Source organism: Mirounga leonina, unplaced genomic scaffold (genome assembly GCF_011800145.1).
Source record: "Mirounga leonina isolate KUSES-001 unplaced genomic scaffold, KU_Mleo_1.0 Mir_101799, whole genome shotgun sequence".
In the NCBI taxonomy this organism is placed as follows: Eukaryota; Metazoa; Chordata; class Mammalia; order Carnivora; family Phocidae; genus Mirounga; species Mirounga leonina.
This window is the reverse complement of record NW_023270210.1, coordinates 712,523-732,735: the sequence shown is the minus strand read 5'-3', so window position 1 is coordinate 732,735 and position 20,213 is coordinate 712,523. Positions and strand designations below refer to the sequence as shown.

The following is a 20,213-nucleotide window of genomic DNA, read 5'->3' as shown; positions in this document are numbered from 1 at the left end:
CTGACATCTGCACCTTCCTCCAAACAGTCACATCCTCACAATCCTGACCGGACCCTATAGAACGTGCCTTTACCTTGTGTCCACGTGCAGCTCACTGAGCAGTTCACTTTGCATATAGTCCCAGGACAGTTCCACTGCACCCAGGTAGTATCTTCTGGTGGCACTAAAGCTGAATGGCAAAAGGCACAGAAAGAAGCAGGTAGAGAGTTCTGTTTGCATGGCTCGTATTGCTAAAAAATGTTCAACTGGAGAAACAAAAGATTAATTCTTCTCTAAAATATCTTCAGCTCCCAGGGGAAAAAAAAAGGTAAATTTTCTATGATTTAGTGAAAAGTCCCAAAATTTTTGCTGTGAATTTTAGGGAACTTTACCTGCTGGATGTTACAGCAGCATCAGCAGTAAGCAGTAACAGATAAGATTGCTTCCTTTTTAGCAGTGGAAAGCAGCCACAGGAAAAGAGAGGTGGAGCTAAATATTAACCCATTCACTTTTGAGAGTACTAAGGGCACAAGAATGCTGCTTTCATCAGAACCTTTAAGGAAAGGAAGAGAGAGAAGGAGAGGTCAAGGTGAAGAGGAGCAGCAAAAGCAGCTCTGGATGTTGTTGGAAATTCTGGAATCCACTTGCACAAACAAGAGTAACCAGTATTCTAATAGTCTCCTTGTTTCTACCCTTGCCCCTCACACAGCCACCGAGTGACTTTTTAAAACTATAAAGTAGATCGTGTCACTCCTTCACTCAGAACCCTCCACTGGCTTCTGACCTCAGAGTAAAATCCTGTCTTTACCATGGCCTAGAGCATCTCCCATGATCTGCATGTCCTTTTCCTTCAGACCTCTGTGGTCTCACGTCACTATGGCTACTGGCCTTCTTGCTCTTCCTTAAAAACCAAGCACACTCTTGCACTTAGACCTTAGCACTTGCTATCCCCTTTACTTGAAACATCTTTTCCCCAGATCGCCATACATTTCCACTTTCACATCTCCTTCAAGTCTTGACTCAAATCCTGCCTTCGCAATGAGCTTAAATATGAACCACCACATTTACATTGTAAGCTCTCTACCCCCACTGGCAGTACTGATATCCCTCCTGGCTTCATTTTTCTATGTAGCACTCATAACCATTCAGCATTCATGTATTTATTTATATTGCATTGTTGTTACGTGATGCTTCTTAACGTTGTTTGCGTTTGTCCCAGGTATAGGATAGATCTCCTTACATCAATATGTAGCCCTGCTGAGCTCAAGCAGAGCCCCTACTCAGGTTAATGTTTATCAGGGGGAATGAGGGCCTCAAAGTATAGGAGATAATAAGAAGAAACTTGACCAGGGTTGCTATAAAAAATGTTATCACTAAGAGTCCAGTTCTGCAGAAGTATGAATGTGCCTAGGAGCAACTGGTGAGGTGTTGTCCAGCTTGGAAACAAGCAGGAAGAAGTCCCTTTCATAAACATTTGCTGAGACCTTCTCTCTGTCACCCACCAGGATGCAGAAATAATAGCTAGCATGTACTATATGCCAGGAATTGCTGTAAGTTACTTTAATGCAGCTGCTATTCTTGTCTTCATTTTACAGGTGATGAAACTGAAGCACAGAGAGGTTAGGCAACTTGGCCAAGATCACAGTTTGCCAAATGGTAGCATTCCAACCCATGTAATCCGACTCCATACTCATGCTCCAAACTCCTATGCTATACTTCCATGCACTGGATACACAGCATTGAAAAATACAAGCAACTGATGTAATTAATACTTATCACACATAAGTACCTCATACAGTATGTTATAAGGTGAAATAAGTGCTGTGCACAAAAGGAAAGTAAGCAGGGGAAGGCAGGATATACCAGGCTGCAATTTTAAAGGAGGATGGTCATGGAAAATCTCACCGAGTAGGTTACAGTTCAGCAAAAGGAGTTTGGCTTCTCTACTGAGGACAATAGGGAGACATGGTAGGCTTCTGAGTAGAGGAGGGCTGTGATCAGAATTACCTTTTAGACCAATCTTTCTGGCCGAGGTGGAGAGAACAGACTTTAGGCGGATAAGGGTAGGAGCAGATCGACCTGTTAACTTCGGGCAAGAAATGATTGTGAGCTGGGCTAAGAAATGGCTGGATTCACTGTGAAGCGGTATCTATGGGGCTTGCTGATGAACTGGATTTGTAGCATTGAGAGAGGCGTTCAAAATTAAGACCAAAGTTATTGGAATGGTGAACTTGCCATTAACTGGGATAGCGTGAGGGCGAGAGGAGTAGCTTAGGGGTGGGGTGGAGTGGGGAGACGTGCCCTGAAACATAGTTAAATGGCTCCAAAGGCATTCTTACTGATTGCAGTGGTTTTTTAAGTGCCTGACTTTCTCTACTGGAACAAAGTCGGGCACATAGCAAGCACTGATAAGTATTTGCTCAACGTTTACGTGAACTAACACCGCAAACCAGCTTTATTTTTAAATAAAGTAATCGGTAAAAGAGTCCTTACTAGGGAACGGCAAGGTGGCGGTCGCGTCTCAAATCTTCTGGGTGCGAGCCTCCGTCAGAGCAGGCTCTTTGTGCACGCCCGTCTCGGCGTACCTGCTGGGCGGGGCCGCGGAGCCTTGTGACGCAGCTACGCGCGGGGGTGGGAAGAGACAGCTAGGCGCTCGGCCCGCCCTCTTCCGCTGCCGCCGTGGGAATGGAAACATCTGCCCCACGTGCCGGAAGCCAGCTTGCGGTGATGACGGCGCGCCACTCCGCGTCCTACCGCGCCCAAACCCTGCGGCTGTCATCGCGAGACAAACTCGCCGAAATGGCCGCATCCAGTAAAGGTAAGGACGGGCGCGCGCAGCGCCGGCGCCACGGAGAGCCGCCTTTCCCAGCTCCGGAAGGGGAAGGGCTCGCGCCTGCGGGTCCCAGCAGAGTTCCCCCGGGAGTTCTGGCAGTGCACGGGCGGGGAGGGCGTGCCAGTCTCGCCCCTGACCCAGCCGCTTCCCAGGGTCCGGCCAAGGTCAGGCGCCGGGCTGGGACTGAACTGCCCCGGGGTGTTGTCTCTGGGGCTCAGTCGGCCTTCCGGCGCCGCCCCGAACAGCCTCAACTCGGAGACATTCTGTCCTGGTTCTCGGAAGCGCTCCGGCACTTTCAGACTAAAGCGACTTCTTTTGACCCTTCGCACGTTCATCTCAAACACCTGGCAAGCCTCTTCTGTGTGCAAAGGAGCCTTCTCTTGTGCTGTTGATGGTTTTGAAAGAGTAGTACACATGGGATTGTACTTTGAAATAGTTTTTATATTCAGTCCGCGTAGTCAAAGAAGATGCCCTATAATAAAATACACAGAGGAGCATGACTTTAAATCATGCTTCTTTCCCTACTAATTAATTCAGGATTGGTTCACAAGATCCCATTGCTAAACACAGCCATCATCGAAAACCCAATTATATAAACCTAAAATTACTTAAATTATGTTAAAAACAAAGGCAGTGAAGGTATTCACAATTCATCACTTCTTAATTGTCTGCTATGGTATGCTGTTATCTATGCTCCTGACGTTATTTACATCTGTGCTGTCCGTGTGATGGAAATAGCAGTGTGGTATGATACTGTGCATCTTTTTCCAACCCTGCGTTCAGTGATGTCACAGTTCCATGCTGTCACACTCGCAGGGAGTGAATACATCGTGGAAATTGATGTACACTACAGATCACCCGCAGCCGGTTGTTAATCATTGACCAGCACCCCACCGAGTTTAAGTGACTAAGGGGTTGGAATGCACAATGTAATTATTTTCTTGCAGAGTACACTGCCTTCATTCACTTAAAATATATAGGTTGATTAAATATTTGCTTCTAGGAAATGGTTGTGAGAAATTTTGAGGTAGGCATCATAAATTTCAATCTTTATCATGGTGATGAACACATAACACTGTGATAATTGATTTCCTGGACCCATAAACAAGGCTAAATGACTTTTGTCTACATACTGGTTAACAGTGTTTGTTGAATAACTGAAGTTCGATGAACTAAACGTCTCTGATTTGATCCCCCTTTTGACTGGAGCCTCCAATTGAGCTGAGGGGCTTGGTAAAATTACATTAAAACAAAACTCAGGGGCGCCTGGATGGCGCTGTGGGTTAAGCGTCAAACTCCTGATTTCAGCTCAGGTCAGTGATCTCAGGGTCGTGAAATTGAGCCCTGAAATCCGAGCCCTGAAATCCAGCCGGCAGAGCGTCCATCCCTGTGCTCAGCGGGGAGTCTGCCAGAGATTCTTTCCTGCTCCCTCTTCCTCTGCCCCTCGCCCGCCCCTCTCTAAAATAAATAAATCTTAAAAAAAACACAACACAAACCTCAAAACTCATTCTTGGTGGGTTTTTTTTTTTTTTCCCGTTCTTGTTTTCAGTGATATTCTTTAACCCAGGGAGAGAACTTCTTCAACACAGCAGTAATGTTTTAGTGTTCTTTTGTACTGGTGTCTAATGTTGTTACATTAGAAAAATAATTTTCATGTAGCTACTTGTGAACCCATAGGATACGTACTTCCTCAAACATCCATATTTTGGTTCTGCTAAATTGGGATCTATGATCCATGTTGAATTATATTTTGTGTATGATATAAGGTAGGGATTGCATTTTTTTTAGTACAGATACCTAGTAGTTCTAACACAATTTGTTGAAAACACTCCTTCCCTATTAAATTGCCTTGGTGCCATGTTATTGAAAATCGAATGGCTATGTGTACATCTACTTGTGGACTCTCTATTCTCTTCCATTCATATATGTGTGTCAGTTCTACACTGTCAAATATGGTTGCTTTATAAGTCGACGTTAGGTAGCTGTATTCCTCTGTAGCTTTGTAAGAAGTCTTGAAATTCCTTGAACTTTGTTCTTTGTTGTTGTTGTTGTTAAAGATTTATTTATTTATTTGAGAGAGAGAAAGCGCGGTCCAGCGAGCAGGTGGGAAGGGGGGAAAGGAGTACATGGGGAGGGGCAGATGGGGAAAGAATCCCAAGCCAACTCCTTGATAAGCATGGACTCCCACACGGGGCTCAATCTCACAACCCTGAGACCACGCATGACCTGTGCTGAAACCAAGAATCTGAGGCTTAACAGACTGGGCCACCCAGGCACCCCAAACTTTGTTCTTTTTCTCCAAAACTGTTTTGACCACTTGTGGCACATTGTATCCTTCATTCCACCTGCTCTTTTCTCAGTGTGACTCTGACACTGCTCCCACTCGGTGATGGGATCTATGTATTCCCTCCTGAAACTTTGTGGGAGTTCGTGACTGATTCTACAGAATGTGGTGGAAGTAACACTGCATGGCTTCTGGGGCTAGGTCTTAAATAGCACCTTCTGCTTAGTCCTTCAGCTGCCTCCCTGATCTCTCACTGCCTCCCTTGGGATGCACCCTTGCGCCTAGGCACCATGCTGTAAGGCAGTCCAAATTAACCCACATAGAGAGGCAGCCTGTATATGTGAATGTAGGAGATGATTGCAGACCTTCTGCCTGTAAGTCTTCCAGCTGAATCCTCAGACATCATGGAGTAGGAATGGACTGTAATGCCATATTCTGTCTGAATCCTGATCCACAGAATCTAAGAGCATAATAAATTATTGTTTAGCTCCATGACATTTTGGGGTAATTTGCCATAGTAACTGGAACACTACTCTAGGTAGTCCTTTGCATCTTCATATAAATTTTAGAACCAGCTTGTCAATTTCTAAATAAAAATGTACTTTTTGACTGGAATGGCATTGAGTCTATAGATGGATATGGAGAGAATGAACATCTTAAAAATACTGCCTTGCAAAACAAAGTATGTATCTCCATTAATTTCAGTCATCTTCACTTTCTCTCTTCAGTGTTTTGTTCTTTACAGTGTAGAGGTCTTGCGCATCATTCATTAAATTTATCCCTACGTTATCTTCCCACAGAGAAAGGGATTAGACATTTTGTTAACTCTTTTTCCTTTCTTGGGCAAATCAACCTCTGAGCTACCATTTCTTAATTATAAAGTGGGATTAATAAATAGTACCTTGTTTTGTACCTACTATGTTCTGTGGATTTAATTAAGTATACATGTTTATTGTTTAGCACATTGCCTGGTAAATAGTAACAGCTCAGTTGAACATTACCTTTTATCTTTATTATCAGTGGAGATCCATATAGTGGTAAGAATTTGTGAATTTGTGAGCTAAATAGTATTGACATATTCTTGAAAAGGAGAGGCAAATGAAGAAAATCCATTTCATTTAGGATACATTATTATTACTATCAGATTTTGTACATCCATTGGTTGTTTTTAAATTTGAGAGGAAAAACTAGAGTACTAATTCTAAATTGTCTAGTTATTTTTTTCTTTAAGACAGATATTATTTGTTGATTTTAGTCTGATTTTCAAGTCGCTAGCCACAATTTCAGAGTTAATTTGCCGTTTAAAATAGAATATTTGCAGGTTCTTAGTACAGTACCCATTTCCTTAAAAATCTCTTAATCTAGTTAAGAACTGTGATTTATTGTAAAAGTAAATATTTTCTTATTCAGTATCTTAATTCTTGTAGGAAACTTTGAGTCACTGGACCTTGCAGAATTTGCTAAAAAGCAGCCATGGTGGCGCAAGCTGTTTGGGCAGGAATCTGGGCCCTCAGCTGAAAAATACAGCGTGGCAACCCAGCTGTTAATTGGAGGTGTCACTGGATGGTAAGTGATGAAAAAGATGTCCAGTGTCTTTTTTTGCATGATTTAGTATTGCAGTTACAGGAACAATCTCCTTAAGTAATGAAAACACATTGACTTTTGTGAAATTGATCACTTAATATGTAGCATTCATCTAAACATAGTATTTATTATATGCCAGGCACTATTTTAAGTATTTATGTATTTCATTTCCTTCTCACAACAACTCTGAAATTGGCACTGGATTGAATTGGTACTGGATTGACTATTCTCATTTTTCTTCCAGTTTTATCAAGAAATATATAACACTGTATGTTTAAGGTATACAGCATGATGATTTGATTTACATATATTGTGAAATGTTTACCACAGTAGGTTTAGTGAACATTCATCATCTCATACATATATAATAAAAAGAGAAGAAAAAAATTGTCTTCTTGTGATTAAAACTCTCAGAATCTGCTCTCCTAACCATTTTCTTATATACCATACAGCAGTGGTTGCTATAGTCATCACATTGTACATTACCTCCCTGATACTTACTTCTAAGTGGAAGTTTGTACCTTTTGACCACCTTCATCTAATTCCCCCTCCCCCAACCCCTTGCCTCTGGTAACCACAAATTTGATCACTTTTTCTATGAGTTTTGTGTTTGTTTTAGATTGCATATATAACTGAGATCATACAGCATTTGTCTTTCTTTGACTTCTCACTCAGCGTAAGTTCTTCAAGGTCAATCCATGTTGTCACAAACGGTAGAATTTCGTTTTTTATGGCTGAATAATATTCCATGGTGTGTGTGTATATATCACATGTTTATCCATTCACTCACTGATGTACGCTTAGGTTGTTTCCATGACTTGGCTATTGTAAATAGTGCTGCAATGAATGTGGGGGTGCAGATATCTTTTTGAGTTAGTGTTTTTATTTCCTTTAGATATATTCCCCGAAGTGGAATTGCTGGATCCTCTATGATAGTTCTATTTTTAATTTTTTTTAAAGATTTTCTTTATTTGACAGAGAGAGAGAGCCAGAGAGCACAAGCGGGGGAATGGCAGAGGGAGAGGGAGAAGCAGGCTCCCCACTGAGCAGGGAGCCGTATGTAGGGTTCTATCCCAGGACCCCGTGATCACGACCTGAGCCAAAGGCAGATGCTTAACCAACTGAGCCACCCAGGCGCCCTGTTTTTAATTTTTTGAGACACCTCCATATGGTTTCTCACAATGGCTGTACCAATTTACAGTTCCACTAAGAGTATATAAGAGTTCACTTTTCTCCACACCAAGAAGTAGAGAACACAAAAATACACAAATATTTTAGTATTTATATAGATATCTCATTTTCTTCTCACAGCCACTCTGAAATTGGTACTGTAATTATGCTTATTTTATAGGAACTCAGGCTCAAAAGGCCCAGGACCACATGGATAGAAAGTTGTATAATTAGGAGGTAGCCAATAACTTCCTCAATTGTGACACAGCTTATGGCGTCATTTGTAATAAATTCAAAAAGTTTAATAGCAGATTTAGTGAGGAATATATAATGCATCAATCTCATCTCTACTTTTTACATTTAAAAATGTTATTGTACAAGATAATATAAATACAGAGCAGTACATATGTGTACATTTTAATGAATATATATAGAGCAGACACCTATGTAACAACCACACAGGTTAAAAAAATGATTAGCACCCCAAAAACTCTAGAGATAAATGCTGTACTGATTATTATGCAGTTATTTCTTTGCTTTTCTTTGTAGTTTTAACACCAGTTCTATCAGTAAATAATATAGTTTACCTGCTTTTGAACTTTAAATAAATGCAATTATGTATATTCTTTTGAGTCTTACCTTTTTTGCTCAATTTGTTTTGTATGTAGTTGTAGTTTCTTTGTTTTTGTTTATATATAGAATTTCATTGCATGAATATACCACAGTATTTTTACCCAGGTGATGACTGACATTTGAGTTGATTCCATTTTTGGCTAATTTAAACAATGCTGATATGAACACTGTATAAATTTCCTGGTGTGTGTATACGCACATTTTTACCTAGGAGTTGAAATGCTAGGTCATGGGACATAAGTATCTTTGGCTTTGCTGGGTTATGTCAAACTGCTTTCCAAAAGCGGTTGTAACAGTTTACCCTCCCAACAACAAGGATTGAGTGTTCCTGATGCTCTGCATTCTTGTAAGCACTTAATATTGCCAGACTTAAATTTTTGCTTGTCTGATAGTTGTATCTCACATGGTTTTCATTTACATTTTCCTGAGTAGTGGTGATATTGAATAACTTTTACCTATGTTTCTTGATCATTTTCGGTCTCTTTTTTGATAAAGTCTCATTTTTAATCTTATGTAATTTTTCTGTTGTCATTCTTTTTCTTACTGCGTTATAAGAGTTCTTTATATATTCTGAATAGGAGTCCTTTGTTGGTTGTACGTTTTACGGATATTTTCACTCATTCTACATTCTGTGATTGTCTTCATTTGCCTTTTGGTATCTTTTGATGAACTGATCTTATTTTTAATGTAGTCAATTTTATGGATCTTTACCTTTAGGTTAGTAATTTTGGGGGCCTGTTTAAGTAATCTTTGCCTACCCCGTATGCTAGAACTTTATTACTTTATCTTTCACATTTACATTTATAAATCCACCTGGAATTGTTTTTTGTGGTTAGTTTGTAGTAGATTCCTTTCTTTTTTTTTTCATGTGGAATACCCAGTTGTCCCAACTCAGTTTTTTTTTTTAAGATTTTATTTATTTATTTGACAGAGAGAGAGAGAGTTAGCGAGAGCAGGAACACAAGCAGGGGGAAGTGGGAGAGGGAGAAGCAGGCTTCCCGCCTATTGTAAATGGTATTTTTAAATTTTAAATTTCTAATTGTTCATTGCTTATATATAGAAACACAATTGAGTTTTGTATATTGCTCTTTTATACTGCAGTCTTGCCAGAGTCACTTACTAGTTTGCAGAGTTTGGTCCCCTCATGTTTTTTAATTTCCTGGGAGGATATTTGCCTTTATGCTTTCCCCGTGGAATCCCTTCTCCACAATGTAGCCAGAGTCATCTTTTAAAGTGCAACCCAGGGGTGCCAGGGTGGCTCAGTTGATGAAGTGTCTGCCGTCAGCTCAGGTCATGATCCCAGAGTCCCTGGATCCCTGCTTGGCGGAGAGTCTGCTTTTCCATCTGCCCCTCCCCCTGATTGTGCTCTCTCTCAAATAAACAAATTTTAAAAACCTTAAAAAAAAATTAAAGTGCAACCTGAAAGTTTTAAGGGATTTGCTCAAGACCACAAAATTAGTAAGTGGTAGAGCCAAGATTTGAATCAGGGTCTTTCTGAGCCTCTGCTCTCTGCTTATATCATGTAAGAGTGGGAAGGAGGATCCCAAGGTAAGTAGGATCTGAACATTGTTAGAAGTACATGTTTGTATGCATTTGACAGCCTGTCAACTTGTCTGTTGTTGGTTTGGTTTTTGTAGGTGCACGGGTTTCATATTCCAAAAGGTTGGAAAGTTGGCTGCAACAGCTGTGGGAGGTGGATTTTTTCTCCTTCAGGTCTGTATGTGAAATACTCCTAGATGTTTGGAAATCCCCCTTGCCAATTAAGAATGTATATATAGTCTTGGCTATATTACACTAGAATAGCCTTTGCACTTATTTTCAGTGTACTATTTGAAATGCTAGTGACCATTTGAATCAAATTTCATCAGTTAGTAGTCACATTTTGTTTCATAATCTATAACATGGGGACATAGTACATATTCCTTATCAAAGCTCCTTTGGGTTTTTGAGACCAGTTGAAATGTTAAACAAATGTGATTTCAAAAATATGAAGTTATGCAAATGCCCTGTGATAGGATTTATTTTACATAGGGGACATTGATCCCAGAGCAGTCAGTGAGAAATGAGGGCTAAATGACAGTCCAATCTGATGTCCTCTTTTGTCTGTTTGGCCCAGAGTTTATTTCAGAACTACTAGGTATTGGTTCTCTGAGGCTGCACTGTAGCATTGCTTTGCAGACTTGACTCCATGTTGGAATTACCTAAGGAGTTTAAAAAACACTAATGCTTGGGGCCTGCCTCGTACCGCCCCCCCACCTGATTTCATAGGTGGAAGGTGTGCTTGCACATCTAAGTATTTTTTTAAAGATTTTATTTATTTATTTGACAGAGAGAGAACCCAAGCAGGGTGAGTAGCAGAGGGAAAGGGAGAAGCAGGCTCCCCACTGAGCAGGGAGCCCGACGTGGGGCTGGATCCCAGGACCCTGGGATCATGACCTGAGCCGAAGGCAGATGCTTCACTGACTGAGCCACCCAGGCACCCTCACATCTAAGTATTTTTAAACTCCTGAGATGATTCTGATGTGGAGCAGAGTTTGAGAACCAATGCTCTGTAGGAGCCATAACTTTTTGAATTGTGCCACGGTCTCCAAATTCATAGCCCTTTGTCTCCTACAGTTGACAGTCCTCATTTTAGCGGGGTAAGTGCTATCTTCGAACCGCAGGTGGAGTGATTTTCCCAGATGGCTCAGGTGAAAGTTAAATGTGTAGGAGGAGGAGGCTGGTGACTGGCAGGCCGGGGTGGTGGCCAGGGCTGGGGCGAGTTGGGTATAGTATTGCCACACAACAAATTCCCTCAAAACCTAATCTCAAAAGAACCATCATTTTATTATCTCTTACAGTTTCTGTGGGTCAGGAATTTGGAGAGGGTAAGGTGGGTGCCTGTGGCTGCAGGTCTAATGTAGTTACAGGCAGGAGGTGACTGGAGCTAGATAAGCAGAGTGGGCTGGGGCAGGTCTGGGCCTCTCTCTGTCTCTCTGGCAGGTCAGACTCCCTGCAAGGCGGGGGCCCTCCTCACACCTTTCCCTGTCCTTCCGGGTTGCAGTAATCTTTCCTTCCTCTCACCCCTTCAGGCCGAAGTGCAGTCTTCTATTCCTGTGGTTTCCCCTACACCCTGCTCCAGACTTGACTTTGTAAATATATTAATGTTCCTTTGAAATATCTTTTTTATTTCACCTTAAACTTTTTTCACTTGAAGTAGAATTGACATACAATATTAATTTCAGGAGTATAACATAGTGATTCAATATTTATATACATTACAAAATATCTTTTTTTAAAAGATGTTATTTATTTATTTGGCAGAGAGAGACACAGCGAGAGAGGGAACACAAGCAGGGGGAGCGGGAGGGGGAGAAGCAGGCTCTCCACCGAGCAGGGAGCCCGATGCGGGGCTCGATCCCAGGACCCTGAGACCATGACCTGAGCTGAAGGCAGACACTTAACGACTGAGCCACCCAGGCGCCCCGACATTACAAAATATCTTAATCTGAGTATACCCTCTGTTTCTTTTGGGGGCCCTGACTGACAGAAGCAATTGGTACTGGAAGTATCACCAGGAAAGATTCTCAAAATGGGATTCTGGTATTGCATGAGTCAGATATTCAAGGAGTACAGGGATGCCTCCTTGCTAGGGGAGGTGGGTGGGACCTGGGGAGTCAGTGCTGTGCACTCATGCTGTTGGTCACCAGAGGGAGGATGATGGCGGGTAGGCATGATGTCATTTGACGTAGGGATCCAGTTTCCTTTCTTTCATACTGATACTTGTCCTAGCAGCATTTAGTGAATGTCTTCCTTTTCCCAATATTTATAGTGTGGCATTTATCATATATTAATCCATATATGTCTGGATCTGATTCTAGTTTCTCTATTCTGTTTCACTGGTCAACTTTCTACCTTTACTAAGCCTTGATAGTTGGTATTACAGGTTCCTCCACATACCTTTCAGGAGTGCTGTGGCTGCTTTTATACTTTTTGCTTGAAGAGGCTTGTCAATTATTTTAAAATATTTTGTTGAAATTTTGATTGGAATTACGTGGAACCATATAGGTAAATGTGGGAAGAATTAATACCTTTTGTGAAAATGAGTCATCTGTGAATATGTGCTTTCTCTCCATTTATTTTGGTCTTTAATGTCTTCGCATAGACTTTAAAATGTTTCTTCATACACATCTTCTGCACTGTGCCTTGATTTCATTCCTAGATACCTTATACCTTCAGTTATACTGGGGCTTTCCTTGGCCACTCACCCTCAGCCCCAAGCCTGTCTTCCAGTTGGACTCAGAATGATACAACTAGTAATAGGGAACATCTTTTCATATGCTTATTTGCTATCCAGGTAGCCTTTTTTTTTTTTTTTTAAGATTTTATTTATTTATTTGACACAGAGAGAGAGTGAGAGCAGGAACACAAGCAGGGGGAGTGGGTGAGGGAGAAGCAGGCTCGATGTGGGGCTCGATCCCAGGACCCTGGGACCATGACCTAAGCCGAAGGCAGACGCTTAACAACTGAGCCACCCAGGCGCCCCCCACAGAACCTTTTTGACAACATGATCTTTTGTCCATTTTTTAAATTGGGTTATCTGTTTCTGTACTCTTTATTTTGTTCCATTAATCTGTGTGTCTGTCCCTTCTCCAATATCACACTGTCATCTTCATTGCTGTAGCATTATAGTAAATCCTAAAATCTGATAGTATGATTTCTCCAACTGTATTCTTTTTAAAAATCATTTTGGCTGTTCTAGGTCTTTTGCCTTTCCGTGCACATTTTAGAACCAGCTTGTTTGTATATCTGCAAAAGCATTCTGCTGGGATTGGGATTGCAGGAACTCTGTAGCTCAACTTGGAAAGAATTGGACATCATTTTAAGTCTTCAATTCCATGTACAGGGCCTGCCTCTCCATTTATTTGTTCATCTTTAAATTCTTCAGCATTTTATGGTTTTCAGCATGCAGATCCTATATGATTTTTGTTTAGATTTGTATCTAGTATTTATTTTACAGCTATTATAAATTTTATTTCCATTTCCAGTTGCTTCGATTGCTAGCAAAAAGAATGCAATTGATTTTGCGTGTTGATCTTATATGTTCTGCAACCTTGCTAACCTCACTTTTTTTTTTTTTTTTACAAATGAGGCAGTATATTAACCCAGCGTTTGTTCTAATGCTTCTTGGTGGCAGCTGCCTCCTGTCCAGCAATTATGTCCAGATCCCTGTGTCCCTGAGGTGTCAGTTCACAACCCCCATCTTGGTCCTTTTCCTCCATTTTCAGCCCCACTAGGGCTTGGAGGACCCCGTGGACCATGCTCTTGGAGCCTCTGCTGAAGTGGCCAGGAATGACCCCGTTTCTCTGATGTCCCCCGTGGATCTTGGTCATGGAGCCAACCCCAGCGCCACCCCAGAGGTGCAGGTGCCGTGCTGTGGAAGCAGCTCGGGTGTAGAACCAGTTCTCATCGTAGGGTCTGACAGGGTCATGTCTACCCATTCAGGGACTTTCAGCTTCCCAGACTTCTTGAGTCAGGCTGCCAGAGCTCTGACCAACTCCTGCTGGTTCACGTCTTCTACAGGGACTCCAGGCATCGTGCGGCCTCCGCCAGCCAGCCTAAACTCGCTTGTTAGATACAGGAGTTCTTGTTCGTTTTTTGGTTGGATTCTTTGAGATTATGTAGACAGACATGTCTGTGAATAGCAACAGTTTGGCTCCTTCCTTTCTGATCTGGAGAACAATTTCACTTTTTATGAGTAGTAATGTTTTGTTTATTACCTATATTGCAAATATTTTCTCCATCCTGGTTTGGGTGACTGATGAGTTGATGGCGCCATTAACTAAAATAGGAACTAGAGGAAGAGCAACAATGCATGAGGAGACTGTAGAGAGAAGAGTTTTAGTTTTAGATATTTTGAGAAATTCAGATAGGTATGACTTACCAAAACTTGGGTGGAGAGAAGTGATATTGATGAAGATTGATTGATGGGCTGTAATGAGTCTCTTTACTTCCTGGGGTAACAATCCATCAGAAAACAACATATTTAAATAAGTTTTATCCTATTCACATATTCTCAGTGAAATTGTTTTCACTGAGTTTTAGTGTTTGTGCCTGCTATCTTCATGAAGGGAAGTGGGCATATTCTATACATATATTTGGATGTATTTCTCTCAGTACCCCTTATATGAAGTTGCTCCTGAGAAATCTCTGTGGGGCCATGTATTAGAAGATTTCTTTCTGAGCCGACAGTGATTATGTTGGCTGTAAGGTCTGTAAGGTTTCTTCACCTTACATCTTGACTTTCAATTCTGATTTTCTTCTTACCGTGTTATATTTTTAAGCTAACTTAAAACTTTCTAGAGAGGGATAAGAGTATAAATAAGAGTAAAAATTGCCAGCAGTCATTGAAGGCCAGTCTATCAATCTGGCATCAGGCATAGGGCCTTGCATGTTGGGTGGATACTGAGTAGATGCGGAGTGAATGTCATTGTCATGCAATGAACTGGATGGCAAATGTCTCAAGAAATGGAAAGTCAGAAGGGTTTTTGATAATGTACTTCAGTGATTTAATCATAATGAACAGAAATAACAAGCCTGTGTTTCTTATTTTTTGCTGTCATTATTGAAACTATAGCTTGCAAACCATACTGGGTACATCAAGGTTGACTGGCAGCGAGTAGAGAAGGACATGAAGAAAGCCAAGGAACAGCTGAAGATCCGTAAGAGCAACCAGATAACTACAGAGGTCAAAAGCAAAGCAGAGGAGGTGAGACTTGTTTTGTTCACCAGCAGTGTGAAAAGAGTGCAGACAGTGGGGTAGACACACCAATATGTCAGCCTTGGATGGAATATCTTTACCTTAGAGGCATTTGTTCAAAGCTGGGTGATTGAAGTGTTGGTGACTTTTATCAGTGAGTGAGAATGCAAAATGATACATTACATATGTGCATTGGTCATGCCTTGAGTTCGTTCTTGCAGCAAGTGGGATGTAGATGGTTTTAAATCATACTTTGTCTCCATGCAAGCACTTTTCTGAAATGTCCATACTTTACATGTACCTATAACTAGCAGGAACGTCTAGCTCAGAGATTGGCAACCTTTTTTTTTTTTTTTTGTAAAGGGCCAGATGATAAATGTTTCCAGCTTTGTAGGCCATGTGGTCTCTGTCACAACTACTGAACCCCACCATGTAGCATGAAAATAGGCATAGATGGTATGTAGACAAGTGGGTGTGGCTGTGTTGCAACAAAACTTTATATAAAAATAGGCAGCTGGCTGGACTTGGTTTACAGGCTATATAGTTTGCTAACCCCTGCTCTAACACATAAAACCAGGTTAGGTTATATTGGCTGGCACTTGGGAGGACAGGAGAAGTCCTTCCTTTTTAAAAGAATTTTGCTACTTTATTACCTTTGGAAATACGTTAAATGTGCCAAAGAAATAAGTGCACTGAAGTGGGGAGAAATAAACTAGGATCAAGGAGGCCTTGATCAGTGGTGTTCTGGATTCACAGAGAGAAGGAATGGATAAGTGCAGAAGAGGGATTTAGATGTAAATTGAAACAGGCCTTGTCCTTGAAATATTGCCAAATGATGGCAACAAAATAAAACAGGTTAAACCCATAAGGACCAAGAGAATAGGAGAAAAATACCAGAAGACAAGAAATGTCAGCAAGTTTTTGAAAGTTGAAAAGCAGATAGATAAGTGGTAAATGACTTAGCCGATTAGAAAATACTGAACAGATAAGTCCACCTCACCAGGTACATAATGGCAGTCCCAGTATGATGGTGGGTGGCAGGCCAAAGCTGGTCCTTTGCCCAGACTGGAAGGTGGCATCTGTGGGGGCCCAGGAGTGCAGATAGTCCCTTCCACTTCTATCCCTGCCTCAAGCTCAGGGTTATAAAAGGGACACTTTTTTCATTTTGCCAAAACTTGACTATTCGCATGTTTACAAAAGTAATACATGCTTGTTGAAAACTTCTTTAATGACATGGGAAGTATATATAATAAACAGTATAAGGTTAATGTTTTTTTTAAAACTAACTGTTGAGTCACAGAGGGAACTTGTTATAAACTAACCAAAAGGTTTGGAATTGGTTCATTCCACAAATTTTTTTCATTCCTATTTGTGGCCTGGCACTGTCACAGGGAATGAGGATGATAAATTCAGTGTTTACCAATAAAGTCATTGGTGACTTCAGTGACAACAGTTTTAGGGGGGTGGTGGAGTTGAAAGCCAAACTGTAGCAAGTTGAGGAATGAGTAGGAAGTAAGAAAGTAAAGATAATGAATGAAAGCAATTATTTCAGGAATTTGTATGATTTTTTTCATTCCCCCTGATGGTAGGTGGCAAAAGACAATACCTCAAGTAGGGAAATGTGGGGTCCAGTCAAGTCAGAGGGCCAGTGAAAGTGACATAGGAAGTCATAGGCATAGTGGGAGTAAGGATGCTAAAGAGTCCCAGAAGGATGGGGTAGTAGAGTGGAGCAGGTCAGGGTATGAGAGGCTTAAATGGTTGGGACATGAAGTCACTGTACTTGAGTTCAAGAAATGATTAGGCCAGGATACCAGATATGTTGTCCCAATGAACAGTGTCTAAGGTGATGGTTGTACTTGGGAAAAAGAGGGAGTCTGACCCACTTGCCAAAGTTCTCTCTGAAATGGAAATTGATGGGGCACGGGAGTCAAAGGGTGCTGAGTGCATGTTCTGAGCTGCAGATGAGAGGACAGGAGAAGGTGGAAGTTTTGTGAATTTAAGATATCCTTATTTTAATCATCCTTTGATGTGGTGAGGTGTGTATATAGCTTCTACTCAAGAGGAAGCCTCAGAGGGGGATGGGTGAGGTAGATGGACAGATCGACTGATGGATGGACAGGATGAATGGATAGAGAAATTTGGAGGAGAGACTTCAGAATGAGCAGCCTTAATTAGAAAGTAGGTGTCAGGGAGAACAAAGGAGTGAAATTGGAAACTGAGAATTGCCTCTATAACTAGTTTATTGAATACAGCTTTAATCTTTCCCCATAAGTTCCCCCGTGAACTCTGTTCTTCCCTGTTCCTAAATGAATTCTCAGGCAGATTTCTTAGCTCTCTAACAGACATAACTGAAGACAGATTCCAAGGAGTTGCCTTTGGCTTCTCCTCCTCATCCCTCATATGGCCAGTCATCCAATCAAAGTCCCATTTCAAAAACATCTCTTGAATTTTATCATTTCACACTAGCATCCCTGCTACCATCTTGACCCAGAGACCCAGTGGTGAGGGGATTGACATTGTTAAGATCGCATAGGTCATAGAGATCTGATTCCTAATAATAATATCCCTGCAAAATAACCGATTTGTGCTATCTTCTGTTCCTAGGTAGTGTCATTTGTGAAGAAGAACGTTATAGTGACTGGGGGATTTTTCGGAGGCTTTCTGCTTGGCATGGCATCCTAAGGAGGACAGCTTCACTTTCATTATTCCTGTTTTTTTCCAAACCAGCAGCCTCTTCACTCCATCATAGGACATCAAGTCTCTCCTGCTTCTCCTCTTCTTCCTCCCTGCTGTGGCGTATCTGAATGGCTTCTATAGGCATCTGTCGGTACAAGTTGATACGGCCCTATTGTGAACCTGATGGCAACGGAAGAGACCATAGACATTAGCTCTTCTCCCAGCACACTCCCCACTTGACTAATCTGTAGGTCAGCAAAAGTGTTCCTTTCCCCCTCCCATATAAGATACTTAACAGAGCATGGTATATAAGATGGCTCACCTTGGAGGATGAGTGGATCCTCAAAGGTTGTCCCAAACTTGATTTGGAAAAGAAATCACAAGCATATAGATACCTTATGTGCTGCATGGAAAGGAACTGAATACATTTGCCTTTAAGCATGAAAGACTTGTTATCTTGGTGTCTGCTTTCTTTTTTAGTTGGTTTTAGATTACAGAAAGAGAGCTATTTGTATACCTGCTGTAATTATCCTGACAAAAATGGCAGTAAAGCACTATAATTGAAAAATCTGAATATGGAATGAACTTGTGCTAAAGGTATATATGCTGAGCTAAAGGTATTGTGTTTGGTGGGAGACCAACTAATAGATACATCGTCGGATGGTCAAACTTAGTGAATCATTTAGGGACATTAAGATATTATCCAGGGATGCTTTCCTCATGGCTATTTCCAAAGGGTTTTTTCATGGTAAAATAAGTGATTTTAGGTAGGAAAGGGAAGAAGCTCTTGGATTTTTATTACATAGAAAAGGTTTTTTTTTTTTTTTTTTTTTTAAGATTTTATTTATTTATTTGAGAGAGAGAATGAGAGAGAGTACATGAGAGGGGGGAGGGTCAGAGGGAGAAGCAGGCTCCCTGCCGAGCAGGGAGCCCAATGCGGGACTCGATCCCGGGACTCCAGGATCATGACCTGAGCCGAAGGCAGTCGCTTAACCAACTGAGCCACCCAGGCGCCCCATAGAAAAGGTTTTAAGTATTATTTACCTCTTGTCAAAACATTAGGGATAGCCATGGCTCCTCTGTGCCAGATCTATTTCTTTATCTAGTTGGTATGAAATACCTCACATTTGAGCCAGAGTTTTAAAGAGGCATTCAGAATTGAGAACAGTAGCAATAGCATGTGTGAAGTAAATTATTTCCATCATCAAACGTTCTGCTGTCTCACAGTGGCCACAACTCTTAGAATTATTCTTTAAAAGTTTATAGAGACACATGCTTAGAATCTTAGCACATTTTGTTGTCATGGCCTGTTACCATGTCTGCAACCTCGGCTAGACTATCCACTTCTGGAGGGTAAGGCTTGTGTCTTCACCATTTCACCCATGGAACTGAGCACTTAATAGGTATTCAGGATTTGTTGAACATATGACTGATGACCTCAAAATAATAAACGTATCCAGAAAAGGGACTGATCCAAAGAATTATTTGAGACTTTATGAGTTCTGAGAATGCGGGAAACTTAGAATTAATTCTTAAACTTGCAGGTGATCTCTGCAAAATGTTTTTAAGGCCTTCTTTTAAAATGTTTGCCTTTTAACTTGGGAAAAAATGGATTGAATTTGGAAATTGTAGCTACCAATGGATGTGTGGAACTTTTTAGATTTCATCTATCTGCATTTTTTCCCTCATTTTAAGGCAACATAAGTTATTTTGCTTACAATATGTATGAACCATCCCCAAATCATAATGCTATGAGCCTCTGTATTGCATATTTTTGTGTAAGAACTAAAAAAAATGTTTTCACTTTTTATTATGGAAATTTTCAGACATATCTAAGAGAAAAGTACAGTGACCCTCATATATTTATCACCCACCTGCAATGATCAAATCATAGCTTGTTTTATCAATTGTTTTGAAACAAATACAAAATGTATCATTTCATTATATTTCAGTATGTGTCTCTAAAAGGTAAGAACTGTTTTTAAAAATCATAAATATAATACTCTACTATCATACCAAAAAATTAATAATAATTCATTACTATCATCAAATATCCGGCCAGTTTTCAAAATTTCCTGTCTCTTAAGTGGTTTGCATTTGGTTTGATTGAATCAAAATCCATATAAGGTCTACCCACATTGCATTCAAATGGTCTCTTAAGTCTCTTTTAATCTTGTATGTTCTTTTTTTTTCCTTTATTTTTTTGGCCTGCAATATAGTTATTAAAGACACTGAGTTATTTGTTCCTTAGTTTTCTACATTCTGCTTCTGGTGCCTGGGTCCCTGGGTTATGTCATACATGGTAATCAAGGCTG

At 40.8% G+C, this 20,213-nt stretch overlaps 2 protein-coding genes and 1 pseudogene across 4 annotated transcripts in view; 1 reads left to right on the top strand and 2 right to left on the bottom strand.

Moving 5' to 3' along the window:
* The window catches only part of F8 (coagulation factor VIII), a 136,860-nt gene extending 136,372 nt beyond the window's left edge, over positions 1-488 (bottom strand). For 2 of the 3 annotated variants that reach the window (XM_035010641.1, XM_035010651.1), the window contains exon 1: positions 74-487. In XM_035010641.1, coding sequence (XP_034866532.1) covers positions 74-219 — 146 coding nt within the window. In that variant the 5' untranslated portion in view covers positions 220-487. Of the gene's footprint in view, positions 1-73 lie in introns of all 3 variants that reach the window. The other variant, XM_035010634.1, reaches the window with a different exon arrangement.
* Positions 489-2,647: 2,159 nt separating this feature from the next.
* Positions 2,648-18,472, top strand: FUNDC2 (FUN14 domain containing 2). Its single transcript, XM_035010704.1, has 5 exons — positions 2,648-2,797; positions 6,524-6,662; positions 10,121-10,196; positions 15,100-15,231; positions 17,827-18,472. The coding sequence occupies exons 1-5, from the start codon at positions 2,665-2,667 to the stop codon at positions 17,902-17,904; spliced, it is 558 nt and encodes a 185-aa protein (XP_034866595.1). The 5' UTR covers positions 2,648-2,664; the 3' UTR covers positions 17,905-18,472.
* Positions 13,640-14,058, bottom strand: LOC118014424 (annotated as a pseudogene).
* Positions 18,473-20,213: the final 1,741 nt, after the last annotated feature.